Below are 15,659 nucleotides of genomic sequence, written 5' to 3'. Positions count from 1 at the left end.
TTCTGCCGTTCACTTACAGTAGCTTTCAGTGTGATTCACCTTTCACTGACTTATCATGACTAAATTCACTGAGTTATCAACTACCAGGACATGTAGAGCTAAAACCAGGAATTAACTGATTAGTCGTTTCACAGAAAATAGACAGTATTGATTAATGATTTAAGTATTTTTAAAATAAAGATTCACTCTCTCCAGCTTCTCAGATGTGAATATTTTCAGATTTTCTTCTACTTCTACTTTGGGTTTTGGACTGTCAGGTAAAAGAAAAACATTTTAAGACATCATCGTGGTCTCTGGGAACTTAAGTACGTCCATACTCACAGGTTTTTGATGTCTGTAGCTCCTCTGAATGCTTTTCTGGGGATGGACTGGATGAAGTTCTCACTCAGATCTCTGTAAAAACAATAAGTAGACTTTAGGAACACATAACTTCTCGTGAAGGATGGCTCGGTTTGGTTTGTTTGGTTCAGCAGGGTGAGTGTTCCTTAAAAAAAATGCCCTTTCTTGGAAGCAATATTAACACAATATTGAACAATTTCCTCTGTAAATGTTTGATTTCCAGCATTTAAAGCACGCTTTTCAACCAGCAGAATTCACACTCTATTCAGTGTCGCTCCCTCTTTTACCACACTCATCGGTGCAGAACAGAAAGCTGAAGGCAACTGTTTTCTCTCTCCAGTGTGTGCCAAAACCCTGAGGTGTGGTACTGCATGAGAGCTCTGCTCACAATGGAGTGGCTATTTTATAGTGGCTGTATTATTCAGTGTTCACTCATGCCATAATTTGCTCCCCGCACCTTGACCATGCTCTGGTGTGAGGTGCCCAGCTCACTGCCTGCACACAGACTGAACAAACAGGCAGCTGGGAAGCAACCAATGAGGGGTCCTCGCTGATGCTGTGGGGTGGATTCATTAGGACGCTGTGGTACAAAGAGCATTATCTTTTAGTATTAGGCTGTGTGTGTGTGTGTGTGTGTGTGTGTCCAGCATTTAACGGTGGGTACAAATTAGGCCTTTGAAAAGTGCATATGTGTGGAAAGTGGGCAAGTGAGAGAGGGGAGGGTCAGAGAGGAGAGGAGGGAAGGAGAGTGAGTGAAACACAAGTAGCCATAGTTTTAATTAGCAGAGTCTTTTGTCTGCCGTTAAATGGTGAGCTAACCTCATTCAGAAAGGCTGTGCCCCTCTGCTAAACGCACACACACACGCACACACAGAGAATCTGTAGGGCGCTGCCAGAGAGGCTCCTGTCATGAAACACACACACGCATGAAGGGCTCCCATAGCTCGGACAGACGTAAACAGAGTACTTATGGTCGCCCATAGAGGCTGAAGCCACCACAATCTATAAAACTACACAACACAACTGCTCTCTATAAGACTCTGATGGCTTCTACTTATTTAATGTTTATATACACCACAGCACGCATTCCCATGATGCACGCAACAAGTATCCACACTTATAAAACCCCATGGGGTAATGTTAAAATGAGTTCCCAAGACCGGTCTCACATAGTGTCCCCATTGGGTCATCCTCTCCAGAACTTTCTTTGGAATGAAAGTTGCACACACATTGTTTCAACTGGGATACAAAAGAGGGGAGCGAAACACTCAACAGTGGTTGTGTTGTGCAATCTATCTAATGAATGGGTGGTTGTGCCTTTATGGTGAAGAAGAAATTAAAACAGCGCTCTGCAGGCCACTGCAAATGCACCACAATTAAAAAATGGAATTTGCGTGTTTGCTTTTATGTTCTTTGAATATATTAAATTCAAGGCAACTGAACTTTTACCAAAATAAAATGATGCACTCTGTTTGAAGACGCACGGTTTGGTATTTCACAGGACATGAATGCATGTGTATAGTGACTGGTCCTACGGAGCTGTGTGTTGGCAGCCGGCTGTAACTTGCTTGGTCTTGCCCCATCTTTACAGTCTGACCCCATTACGAGATGGCTGTGTATTTAACCTTACGTCACACTACGTGGGAATGGTCATAAAATGAACACTTACCTTGGATAAACTGCCAGTAACACTCCAATTATCCGAACTGTATCACATTTCAGCAGTATAGACAACAGTTTTATCTGGCTGTTATTCTCAGCTCACACAAATGCAATGTGCACGTACAGATGTGCAAATGAAACACACACATCGCTGGCTTGTGTTCAAAGAGAGCATAAATATTCCATCTTATGGCACATTCTAATTTTATCATCTGAGGTTTCTGACATTTATTTCCACGGCAGATCTGCATAACATCTGCTTTCACCGAGATGCTCGGCGCAACACAGTTAGGAGGCAATTTAACAATAATCTATCTGTTTTGTCAGTCTGCCACAGTTTGCAGGATCATATCCCAAACATCAAACCAGCTTCATGTCTCCTCACCAGCGAGCATGGGAGCCAGAATAGCTGTGTTGCCTCCAGCGTCTTTGTTGTTCTCTTGGCAAAACAGCCTAAGTGCAGAGTTGAAAGCGGAGTCAGTCTGGCACCCGAGCTATATTGGTGCCTCTTATCAAGGCGGCACCATGCGAGAGGAATGCTTTTGGTCTACCTGGCCATGCACTCTATCTGATGACTAATTAGCCCTCTCACCTTCTCCTCACCTTCCTGCAACAAACTCACTAACACACACAGACGCCGTAGTGCTGTAATGCAGACATGCCGTTAATACTTCTCCCTCCGGACATCTGGGAGGAGTGCGGTATGTCTTTTGTACGTGTGAATGTGTGTGTTCGCTCCCGGGTTACAATAAGGAATGATAGCAGATTGCCGCCAGAGGCTACAGTACAGTTGGTGCAAGGAGAGGAAGAAAGACAGCGAAACAGAGAGATGGAGACAGGCATGAAAAGCTGGATTGCAAGACGAGGCAGGACGGCTCTGACAATATGAATACAATGCTCTGTGTGTAAGTAGTAAAATGAAAGCTCTCGGGTGGAATCCGCACACTAAAACCCCATAATCCTATTAGCACGCTATAACACGATTGGCTGGAGTGATCTATATGCTCCCACTTATCGTGCTGTTTGATTGGATTAGATGCTGAGGTCGTGGGAGGTCGTTTTGTAACTGTAGGTCTGTTCTGGGACAATGTGTGCCCAAAAAAAAAAAAAAAAAAGCCCCATGACAACCCTAAATGATGCTATCTATCGTGCCAGAAAGTCTGCCTTTCTCTCATTTACTTATATTGCCTTTCTCCCTCTGCCTGGTTTGTTCTCTCCTCTGTCACATATAACAGAATAATCACAGTGGTCATGGTTTGGAGTCTGCAGTCTTCTGTGTCCTTTAAGGATTTATCGACGGGTTCAACTCCTACGGGAGCCAGAGCGATATTAAATTTAGCAACGCTACATTTCTGCATTTACACATTCTTAAAACGGCAAACAGGACATTTCTGTGGGAGACCATGCTGTATTTTACATAGTCTGTGGTTGCCCCTCACTGGTATTTTCTGAGCTCGGCCCCGACTGTGTGTTGGCTCAGAGATATTTGACATTTCTGATTAGTTTGGAAGCAGATTTTCAGGGAAGCACTGATCCCTTCAAAAACAGACATGATTATGTGAGAACAGTTACCACAAAGAGGGATATTGGCCACCATGGTCTCCATCGCTAAGTCATGACAGTAAATCTAAAGTTACAGCCCTTCAGCAATTACCACCACAGTGCATCACTTGAGAGGCAGCCCAAACATAGTTAACAACCAAACTGGCATGGCGAGAAATGAGAGAGAGATAAAAAAAAAAAAAAAAAAGCTTCCTTCCCCTTTGTCCTTTTTTTTCTCCATCAAATCATTCTGCCTGTGAGTGTTATGCCAGTGCACACTTTCTGAAATGTGACTTTGACTTAGCTAACCTGCCAGTGTTAGTGTGATCAGATTGTGAAGTATTGCAGGAGCAGCGAGGAGACAGAGAATCAGAAGCATGAGCGCAGGTCATAACCTCCACACTCCACTTGCCCAGCTCTGTTCAGGGGAAAAGGATTTGTGGAAACCGTCAGAGCCACACTGCACTCTCCACTGCCCAGACTCCTTCCATGCACTCATTACAATGCTATGAAGACTGTCCTGAGGCATGGCAGCAGCCTGCAGCCCCGGTCCAGGCCCCCAGGCATCTCACAGAGTACTGTAACGATGTCAGACCTGCAACTTTCTCTTTCCTTATTTCCTGCACGCAGCATGCCGACCAGTCCTTTTTCATTACAGGTGTGTGAACCAGTGCCCGAGTTAGTGAGAGTGAGTGTGGCTAAGTCAGTGTTCAAACAGCCTAGACCTGGTATAGATTTACCTTAATGCACTACATACCTCGAAGTGGGCAGTGAGTTCATTAATGTAGCCTGGCTCTCTTTACGTGACGTTGCTCACAGTTCATTCCCATTGTAGCCCTAATGATGAGGTAACACACATGTTTTCAGGTGTGTCCTCGCTGTATGAGCTACAGCCTCTATCACGCTGCGGTCAGGGCTTTTTAAGGCCTCACTTGTACAAGACCTCAAACAATGGTATCGTTTAGTCTGTGTAAAGTGCTCTGACAATAAACTCAGCTACTGATATGCCTATTTACAAGAATCCCTGCAGAGTGTATATATTGGGAATAATTAGCAATGTTATCAGACATAGCTCAAGGCGCCTGGTCTGGAGATTAGACGCACGTTGAAGGTAATGTCTGGTTCCTGTCTGATTCACATCATTAACCTCTGATCTCTATCTCAGTAGACTCCATTAATACTATACACAACTTCCACTCTCTTCTGCATGACACAAATACCTACTGTGGCTGCATAACAGATCAGATGTTAATCCCACCAATCAAAAAAGCAGTGTAGCCTACGATAATCACACTTGCAATTCTTTAATCCTGATTCCTGACAGCAACAGGAGTTTCTAGGGATGCTGCAGCGGCTCAGCCAATCCAGGGACAGACAGCCGTTTCTGGTTAAAACCCTCAGGGCTTCAGACTCCACAGTGTGGTTATCTGTGGGTAAGTAATATACAACTTTTAAAGCACAAATGAAAACATGCACATAGACTCATGTGCTCACATGTCTACATGCAAACACAAACAATTGCCTCTTTCATATCTTAAAGATTTCATAACCTCTGCTTCCACAGCTGGTTGACAACAGCAGCTGACACAGGAGATCATAAATCAGAAGGCATGATCTGATGTTCGGATGTCTTGGTTTTAAAGGGGAAAAACATGCTGCCATTTAAGAATTTATGTGGAAGTCTGAGCACTGCAATACAGTCTGTCCTTCAATGACCCCCTTCACACCCGCTTTTCACTCTTTGCTGCTTTCTCTCGCCCTCTCACTGTCTTTGTTTGCACTTTTCTGGTAAACTAAATCTAGTGTTAGTTTTGTGGATTTGGAGAAACCCTTTCTCTCTCTGTTTTTAAGGTAAACTGAGTCTGGTGTTTTTTTCTGCAAAACACTCATTAAAGTAAATACATGTAAATTAAGAGTTCACTGTACAGTACACTCCAGTGTGGATTGGGCAAACACCTGTCATGTGATCTAGCATGAAACTTCTTGTAAATGTGGCGTTCAAGAGAGGAGCTTGTTAGGTGATTTCAGATCTCTTTTGCATTTCAAAAGCAAAGAAAACAACCTGAAAGAAATCTTTCAACATGTGAATGACACTTTCTCCACAGCAGTACAGACATGGTTCCAGTTTTCGCTTCCCTCTCACCCTTACTTCACTCTCTTTCTCTCACTGCATTGTACTTTTACACATTTAGAGATTTATATACAAGTCAAGCTAAGAATACATTTTATGTCTGTCTTAAAAGAAAAGACTGTATAACCATATCCAGTTAAAAAAAAGTAACAACCCATTTCTTACTGATTAGATCCTGAAAAGAGGTGCCTGTATGGTGCTTGTATATGTGCCAGTTTAAGTGCCTTTATTGTAGTGAGTGTATCTAAAGTAGTGTTTGTTTTCTTGATTCCTTGACTGGATTGCAGAAAGATAAGAAAATGTTTACCCTTGCCAAATGCTTTTAATTTCATTTGTCCATTTAAAGAGGGAGAAAGGGACAGAAAGACAGAGGGGGAATGTGTCTGATTGCTTACTCATTAAGAGAGTTAATGAGGTGTGTGAGGGCTGTTAAAAGAATGGCAGTGTGCTGCCACTAACTGCTAACTACTTTCTTCCTCCCTGCACGGTAAAAACCCACAAGTAGACACACACATAAACAACTGCACACATAAACTGTGGGCTTTCAGAAAGTAGAGGCTCAAGTTGGAAATGCACCAACAAATGAGTCAAGATACTGCAAGTAAAGGAGCAATACATTCAAATAAACAAACCCAACCCAAGATGCACAAATAGTTTATGTCCACATCCACACACATCTAAGTCAGAGACATGATTTTCTAAACAGTTCATACTAGTGCTGTATAAAGTATGGTACAGTGGCTGCAGCTCTGCTGGAATCAAAATGTAATGAGCGAAGAGAAAATGCAGGAGACTTGGAGTCAAGTCAGACTTATTACAACAATGAGGAGTTCAAGTCTTTGGCGGCGACTTGACTGTCAAAAGAAATCCAAGTACAATAAAGGACAAAGCAACAGGCAGGCCTCACATAGCATCACATCTTGAGTATTTAGTTGCACTTGTATCAAAGGATTTAAAAGCAGCTCTCTCTCTGTCAGTGATGTGGCATCAATAGGTAGGAGCAGGTAGGGGAAGTAGGGAGTTAATAATGGCTTGATCAGTGCAGAAATGGAGCCATTAGCCCTGTCAGTGGAGGAGCCCATGCAGCCAACCGAGACGAGGCTCCAGTAAACCATGAGAGAGCAATGATAGAAAAAAGAGGAAGGCAAGGTGGAGTCAGGAAGTAAATGTTATTCCCTTATTAAGGCCATTTCTGAGCTTTTAAAAGGTCTTCAGTACATCAAAAAGCGAAGAAAAAAAAAACCCTGACTATGTTAACATGCTGCATTTATGTGCAGACATATCTGTGGTTGAGGTGCAGAGAACTGCAGAAGACAACAAACCCGCCGTGTCAGGCAGATGAAAAAAGAGGGAAGGTGTTAAGAGTGGGGGATAACATAAAGAGAATGAGGTGAGAAGGAGTATGGATCGAGGCTGCAGGGCCTTTGGGTGCTTGCCAAAACACAGGCATGCATGTGTATGTGTGTATTTGTGTGGCCCGGAGAGAGTGACTGAGTGTTTCTGTGTGCGGTCAAGAGTATCTGCACCTTCCTTCTCACCCCTGTGCACCCCCCTTCTCATCCTTCTCTCTCCACACCTTCACATTATGCTTTCTTTATCGGTAAAATAAATGATGAAAATGCCTCCTAGCTGCGCCTCCCCTCACTTTCTCTCTCCTGTTTACCCTCAGTGTTTTCTACCTCCACGCAGCAGTCCGTGCATTCTGGACAAGACAGCCAGACACCAGCACCACTATCATCATCATGATTACCATTATCATCTGGAGGTCAAAACACAGTCTTAAAAATAAAATCCTTCATTCATGTTCACACAAATTATCATGCACAGACACGCAGATAGAGCACACGCAAGCATGCAGAGTGTGTAAGGTGTTTCTATAGTCCCTTTGTGGTGGAGATGAGAGGAGGAGAGAGCTGGTTGGAGCTCAGTGGGAGGAGGACTTGAAAAGAGGGGAAGGAGAAAACTGCTGCTTTTATAAAGAGAGGAATAAATAGGCTGATTTAGGAATACTCTCACACAAAAACCCAGGAGAGACAGTCTCTCTCCCCCTCTGTTTCCCTTCTAGGACTAAATATAGGCCCTACAAAGAATACTAATGAAAAACAAACATTGTACTAATACCGATTGCAGCACAATTCAATAGCATCTGTTTGTCTTTGTAGATTTTTTTTTTTCTTTTGAAAGCTAATGTTAACACCCTTCCACCAAAACTAGTACAAACAGGCAGGGAAAGCTGCATGAGAGCTGCATGCCACTTCACTATAGCCTCACTTTCCTCTGCAGCGTCGCCTTCTCTATTTATTTATGTGGACTCTCAGGAAATAAGTCATCAAGCAGCATTATCTCATTTCCAACAGACCCCATGGACTGTCATAGTCGAGCGCTCATTTACACATTTAACCCTCTATTGTCTCAAGCGTCTATACATGCTGAAAGGGGGAAAAGGAGGCCATGTGGACGCATCTGGAGAAGGTTTGTGATTTATTCGGATGTTGAAAAATACAGCTAGCATAACACCCTCTGTCTCTCGCTCTCATAATACACACACATCCACAAACTGTCTCCTTTCTCGATGGGACCTAAAGGGGATTTCATGGATGAACTCCACTCTAATCATCTACAGCTCACCAACCAATGAGAAACACACAGCGCTCCCAGACTGGAACACTCAACAACCACCAAGAGAAAACACAATGTCAGTGGAACTTATCAAGCCCACATGAGGGCTGACAGACACACACACACGTAGAGAATCAAGACGGAGCTAGTTTAACTGTTGCCCACATCTCTTCTTTCACTGTAAATGATTCATGATGTCTATGTGTACTTGTAGGGCTTAAAAATCCCACATGTGCACATACATTTGGCTGTGTGCTTTGCTGCCACCCGTGAAGTAAATGAAAGAGTTAACATGGCGACGAAAGAAGGGAGAAAATCTATCCTTTCTCCCGGCTCTCGATTCAACCCTAATTTCCCCCTGCCATTATGTCTGCTTGTGTTTCTGAGTGTGTCCCAGCCTTTCATTGGCAGTCAAGCTGAGTGATGGAGCAGGGCTGAGCGGCATCGATCATGACGAACGCTTACAGGCGCTATCAACTGACGGCAGGGTGCACGATAGCTTTGCACAGGGACACAGCCAAGCCCTGTCCATCCGTCATGCTGTCTACCTGCTGGACAATGGAAGAAAAGTGTGAGAAGAACAGAGCGGAAAGGAGGGAGGGTGAGGGAAAACATACCTCTCAACAGGTCCATTATCACTGCCATTACCTATCCCTACATTAGCCAGCAGGGCTCACACCAAGCCAGACATAATGATCGCCATCTCTGAGAATAGCCTGGAAATCATTTTGCTGGATTGGTCTAATGTTTTACACTGAGTCGGGACAGGAGTGAAAGGGAACGAGAAAGCCATTTAGAAAGACAACAAAGCCAATCTGGGTGGCTGCTCTTTCTCTCACACACACATATACACACTGTGTGGTCTTACTAAACTAGTTAAAGATGCTTCTTTGTGAACGACTGGCTACCTAAAAAGTGGAAAACTGATCCTGAAGATCGGATGACAGCCCTTCCTGGAAGAAAAGCGCTGGTCTGAGGTCAGCGTTATTGAGCTGCTGCGATGACAGATCCACCTCACCTAACCACAGGCGGCTGATACCAGATCAGAGGACTGTCACTAAGACACACGGTCAGGAGCTATTTCAATCAACACGTAAACTGAACACACTTCACGACACTTAATCGACTCCATGCACTTTGTTGAGGTGCAGAGTTGCATCAAGAGGCAGAGTGAGAGAGAGCTCAGGGGAAAAAGAGGGTAACCATGAACCATGAAACACAGGGAGTAGAAGTTTTAATAAATGCTGGCCAACATGAACTCCTGCGTAGATCATCTTCTCGTTTCCTCTGCCTCCCTCTCTCTATGGCTATGGCTGCAGCTTATCATGAAAATGCAGATTATTAGCCACCTCATACATCATCCAAATTTCTCTCAAATGCCCTTTTCCTCATGTCACGATGTCAACGTCAGGGTCAGCGAAAGACTACGTAAATAGCATACGCATGCAGAGTTACGAGAGGCTGAGTGAAGCAGTCGGTGCAAACAAACTAGCATGGACCAGCTTTGAAAAGAAAGGCGTCAGAATCAGACAGCTCTGAATCTGAGCCATCAGCTTCGTCATCCAGCGGCAGCTCAGCAGCGACGGTAGCTTGAGCCAGCAGCAAGACGAAGAAAAGATGTGTCGTGCAATGTGTGATATGATTTCATCTTTGCCAGGGATCCATCGTCTCCTCTTCCTCTTTGTCTGATATATGGCATGAAATTGCTAAATCAAGCAATGATTCAGAGCAGTTTTAAAAGACATCAGATTACAACTCACTCTCTTTGACCAGCAAGGATTCAGAGTACTGTGTTTGTTTGAAAAGTCAACACAACCCACAATAGGAAGTGATGATAGGAAGGAATAGGAAGTGTACAAAAGTGTCAGAGAAAGCACTGGAGGCTAGTCATCTAGTGTGTCGAGTTAGTAACAAAGGCTAACAGGCTACACATGATTGTTGAGAAGGTCATATTTCCAGCACGCACAGCAATTGTCAATGAAATGGTACTGTAGTAAAAGAGACTGGAAAGGTTCTGCTGTCAGACTGTAAAATCAGATGATGAATCAATGACATGTCAGCAGATATTGAAGACGTGGTTTTGGAAAAAAATCAGATCCAATGAGAAATCTTCCGAACAAGTCGACGAATCAGCTGGCGCCAGTAGGCACACTCAGCTTTTGGCAGGTTTGTAGATGGGGACGATATCAGAGAGAATTTCTTATCTTTCAAAGCAATACCTGACAAAAGAACTGAAGAGGAGCTCTATCATACGACAACTGAGTATCTTGAATAGGGGGGTGCTTGAGTTGGGAGGCCAGTATCAGTATCAGCACTGATGGGGCTGCCGCCATGATGGGTAGTGCCAAGAGACGCGTCTGTTTTCGATTCTACGCTAGGAAATGGGAGCGGGATATCATACCTTGTTGCTACAAATGGCCATCTGCTAGCTTTGCTGCTGCATATGCGAAATTGATTGCAGATGCGCGATGGTGTGCGAAAGTCGCGTACTTGGCCGACATTTTGATCTCAATGAACTGAATGCTAAAATGCAAGGCAAAGAAGAAAATCTTCTCACTTCGTCTGACAAATTGCATGGTTTCAGATCTAAGCTCACACTCTGGCACTCCTTTGTGGAACAGCGCAGGCTTGAGATGTTTCCCTTATGCAGTGATCATTCAAACAGGAGCAAACCTTCTGACCTTATCGCTCAGCATCTGAAAATCCTCAAGGAGAGATCTAGACATTATTTTCCATCAGAGCCTTTTGCGCAGTTTGACTTCAAGGCTCTATGACCCTTGAAGTTAATGTGCACTTGAAAGGTCAAAAAACTTGCCACTGCTGGCAAAGGAGCAGTTGGCAGATATGAGAGAAGATCGAGCATTAAAAATAAAATTTCTAGACAGGAGTTTGGACATGTTTCAGTTATTTGGAGGAGTTTCAAGTAACACCATTGCAATTCTGCTTCCACTCTCCACAATGCATTTGTGCAAACTTACATCAAGAAGCAGCACAGGGACTGAGGGCTGCAGACCAGGAGCTCTGTGTCTGCCTCTCATCCACCCTGCCATAATAGGGCAGTGGTTTGCATCGGCCATGGCTCAGGTTTCCCATTGATAGTAAGTCACATTTAACTCCCTCCTTTCTCTCTCTCTCTCTCTCATAACAACCACTTGTGTGCACGTCCTAGCTGTCAGAGGGATATAGACAGTTTGTTTTTTATTGCATTTTAGACGGTGACGACTTGAGATTTTGTGTATTTTTAAAGGGTGTCATGACTGAAAAAAAGTTCACTGCAAAAATAAATAAACAGTAAGTATTACTTAAAACAAGCAAAATCATTTGTCAGCAGAACAGGAAAATTTCACTTACCAAGATTATGAAAACAAGTAAACATATCTAGTCTCAGATAACCCACAGACTAAAAACAAGCCATCTGGATACAAAGAAATTCTGACCTCAGCAGTTCTGTGCTTGTCAGTGTTGCTCAAACAGCTTTATAATTCTGGAAGTCCTTGTTTCAAGCAAGAACAAGTAATAAACCCTTAGTAAGAAGTTATATGAGATAATAGCATAATTACAGACAACAAAGCTTGAAACAAGTGAAATGCTCTCACATAAAAACTGCCTGGTAAGAAGATATATATATAAAAAAAAAAAACAAGCATATATTGTTTTGATTTAAGCCATTTCATCTTACTTAGATTTGGCTTTTTGCGGTGTTGAGAAACGCTGCTCTACACTCACTGTAATCGAGAGTGAACCTCCCAGTCATTACTCTAAGCTCTCACAGTCGCCGTCACACATGGAAAGTATCAGGCGAGAGGAGAGGACTGAGCCAGAGGGAAGGTGAGCAGAGTAGCTACCTTTATATCATGCCTGTTCTCTGTTCAAATCCCTCTGAAAGCTGAACTTAAAAACAGCCCAAAGGTAGCTGCCTAGATATACACAGTCAAGGACACCTAGTCTAAATAGAAGAACTCATTAGAGGGGAAAAAAATTTATGATTTCCCTTCAACTCATTTTGTTTTTGTTGGATATATAACTCCTCTAAACTTTTAACCAGTTTCTCTTTTGTTTCCCCGGTACAAGTTGAAATGTGTACATTTTCTGGCTGTGCATTGACATAAATATGTACTTTGTGTGCATCATCTTGCTGTGGGGAAAGTAAGGCTGCACTGCACCGAGTGGGAGATTTAGTTGTACCACGGCACAGAAGACAGAGGTGAAGTGATGGAACAATAAAGGCTGCAGGCTCTTCCCTCCGTTACCATATACTGCCTCCTGCTCATCATGATGTATGAGACAGGTGCATTGTGGCTGACGTCAAGTCAACAACTCAGCCTGCGCATTTATCACCTTATCTTTAACAGGATACGCTGACATGCACACAAGCACACCCTCCAAGGCATGCACGCACATACACACAGTGCTTTCACTCCCCCCCAACACACACACACACGTTATCTTAACGCAGTAAGACAGCAGTGTAATCAGCAGTAAGTCAGGCCTCTCGTCCCCATATCTCTGCAGTCAGTGCTTCACAAAATGCACAATATAGGTGGCTGGTGGTTAGCGGAAGACAAGGGCAGCTGTTAAACCAACAGAAGGTGGAATTAGGTTTGTGCGTAACGGTATACAGCAGTCTCACATGGGTTCCTCCAGTGTATCAACTGGTTTACAGCCAAGCCTCTGGTTTCACCTGTTGATAGCACCGCCACACTGACTATATCATACATTAACAAACTATATCACGCTATTTACTGCCTTAAGTAACTTTTTATATTCCTTCATTTACATTGTGATATAGAAGAATGTTAGAACACTAGTTAACCTTGAGATACTGCTTCGATCATCAGTAACAACTTAATCAGATTTCTATTTTTAACTCACTGTAGGACTCCAACTAACATGTATTTTCATTAGCGATTAATTTCCTCAATGAACTGATTAAAAAATGCATTTAACAAGTTTCCAATGACCAGCTTGTTTGTAATAGTCCAAACCCCAAAGATATCCAGTTTACTGTCATGGAGAAAAGCGGCAAATCTTCACATCTCAGAAACTAGAACTTTTGGATTTTTTGCTTAAAAAATGACTTAAATCAACTGATGATCAAAATTGTTTTTGTCTTTTGACTAATCATTACAACTGTAATTCATTTTGTGATAGCACATAGGGCAAAAGACGTAAGAAGACTTGCCTCTTCACTGTCAACACTCTCCAACAGCATCAGAAACTTGTATAAGAAAAAGAAAGCAGACTAATCACAGTTGGTCACAAAACGGTATCTCTGTAACCACCATTGCCCTGTGCAGTTACATTTTTGAGGAGCTGAACAACAGCCATGGCACAGCCTCCAGTTTAGCTACAGCAACTACTTGTAGAGGCTCTATTGTGAGAATATACTGATTCTCCAGAGAACAAGGCTGTCTCCGAATGAGGGAAAACACTGCTAATGCTCAGACCACGTACAGCAGGATGCATACCGAACAATAGCACCTGAATGAGAATGAAAGAGTCGGCCTCAGTATGCTCAGGAGTATTCAGGGACTTTGCATCTCCATCTGCTCAACCAGACTGCACTACCCATTCCAGACAGCCTGTTACATAAGTAAAGAGGTAAAGGTTAACCACTGGTCAGCGAGCGCCGTGTGTTTGTGTTTGTGTGCGTGAACATGTTTGAGGAGGCAGCGTTTCCTTCCTGTGACAGGTGTGTGTACATGTCAGGGGTCAGCAAAGGCATTCATGAAGCTATGAATAAATAACTGCATGGTCTGTGAGACTATGGAAATCTGTCATGAATATCACATGAGGCTGTCAGGAAAGCGAACGGCTATACTCACTCTGGTGTCAGAGCTCACGAAACACACACAAACTTTAAAACTCCGCTCTTAACTCATTTATTTTGATTCATCTTTGGTTTCAACATCTTCTAATATTGACTGACTGACTGTTTCCTTAGAGGTAATTTTGTTTAATTAATGCAAGTATTTGCTTTGAATCCCATTTGTATTGATGCTGACTTTTTGTGGGCTATGGCAACTACAATGTCGTGGAGAAAAACTGGGACTTTAAAGTTAAAAAAAAAGAAAAAAGAAAGCAAATCAAAGCCTCTGGGCTTTCATTTTCTGCCTCTCTTTCTATCAGTGCTCTTAATTAACTTCACTGCATAAAAAAGTCATTCCACAAGAGCTAACGGCCCAGTACTTTTCAGATTCAATTTCACTCAGGCAGCGAGTCAAAACCCAACTCCAGTCGCCGTGTGGGTGTGTGTGTGTGTGCAGTCCTAATGTTGGGATGGGCTCTCAGTCCCAACTAGAGGTGCAAGGCCAGAAATTGCAGAGGTGCTGGTTGCTAGGAGACAAAAGGTACCCAGCTGCAATTGTGACTAAGCCTTGAGGGTAGTGTATGTGTGTGTGCGTGCGTGTGTGTGTGTATTTGCAAGCATGCACATTTGCATGTGTGTGTTCTGTTTGTGAGAGTAAGACTGAGGCTGGCAGAGGAAGGGGAGGACAATAGAGTTGGTCCCAGCTGTGCTGCAGTGGGTGGGAGTCATCCTGAGAAAAAGAGCTTAACAATGAACATCAGTGACTGCTCTGGATGTTTACTCTGTCCTCCGCACTGCTGTGGAATACCCTCACCCTCCTACACTGACAGCCCACATACAATTCAGGCAGGGGAGTGAGTGAAGCGAACCTTATAACCACCACATAATGACAGACAAAGACAGCCATTTCAGCTCGTGGATATAGATGATCTGCTGCTACGACCGAGACGTTCACAGTTTTTGCTCGCAGCACTATGGCAGACCTCAATGTGAACAGTTTTCATTGGAACCACTTCTTTGGTAAAAAGTAGCTCCAATGAAAATTGTTCACAGAGAGGTCTGTGGATCGTCCAGCACAACTGTGACACCGGTTCTGGAAAGACACGCTGCTCTTATGCAATTTCTCAGTTTGACTTGCACAAATGAAATTCAATTCACCTCCTTTGGATTTGGTTGGCAACAAAAATCTAAGAGCAGATAGTGTGAAAATATTTGATTCAACTGAAAACTTTCACCTAAGAAAGAAACAGGGTTTACCGACCTCTTTTATTCATTACCCCCTTGCATTCCTTAAAATATTTTAGAAGTGTCACAAATGGCCTTGAGCTGTGTTCATTAATGAGTGACCAGCCTGGAGCAGCAGATGTGATCTGCAATGCTCAGGAGATAAAGACGAGGCCTGAGAAGACTACGCTTTCAGGGTTAATGAACCCTTGCAGAGGTGCAGCCGTAGAAATGGATTATTACCACAAGGGCCAAACACACACACTTAGACACATACATACACACACACACACACACACACACACACACACACACACACACACTTATGCTAAA

General features: G+C 43.3%; 1 protein-coding gene across 4 annotated transcripts in view; it reads right to left on the bottom strand.

The window, feature by feature from the left end:
• The window catches only part of slit1a (slit homolog 1a (Drosophila)), a 90,130-nt gene that overhangs the window by 37,727 nt on the left and 36,744 nt on the right, over positions 1-15,659 (bottom strand). For all 4 annotated transcript variants that reach the window (XM_076742822.1, XM_076742824.1, XM_076742823.1 and 1 more), the window contains exon 5: positions 322-393. In XM_076742822.1, the coding sequence (XP_076598937.1) occupies positions 322-393 (72 nt within the window). The remainder of the gene's footprint in view (positions 1-321; positions 394-15,659) is intronic.

Source organism: Chaetodon auriga, chromosome 11, assembly GCF_051107435.1.
Source record: "Chaetodon auriga isolate fChaAug3 chromosome 11, fChaAug3.hap1, whole genome shotgun sequence".
In the NCBI taxonomy this organism is placed as follows: Eukaryota; Metazoa; Chordata; class Actinopteri; order Chaetodontiformes; family Chaetodontidae; genus Chaetodon; species Chaetodon auriga.
Note: the sequence above shows the minus strand (reverse complement) of the source record. Positions and strands in the feature narration are given on the sequence as shown.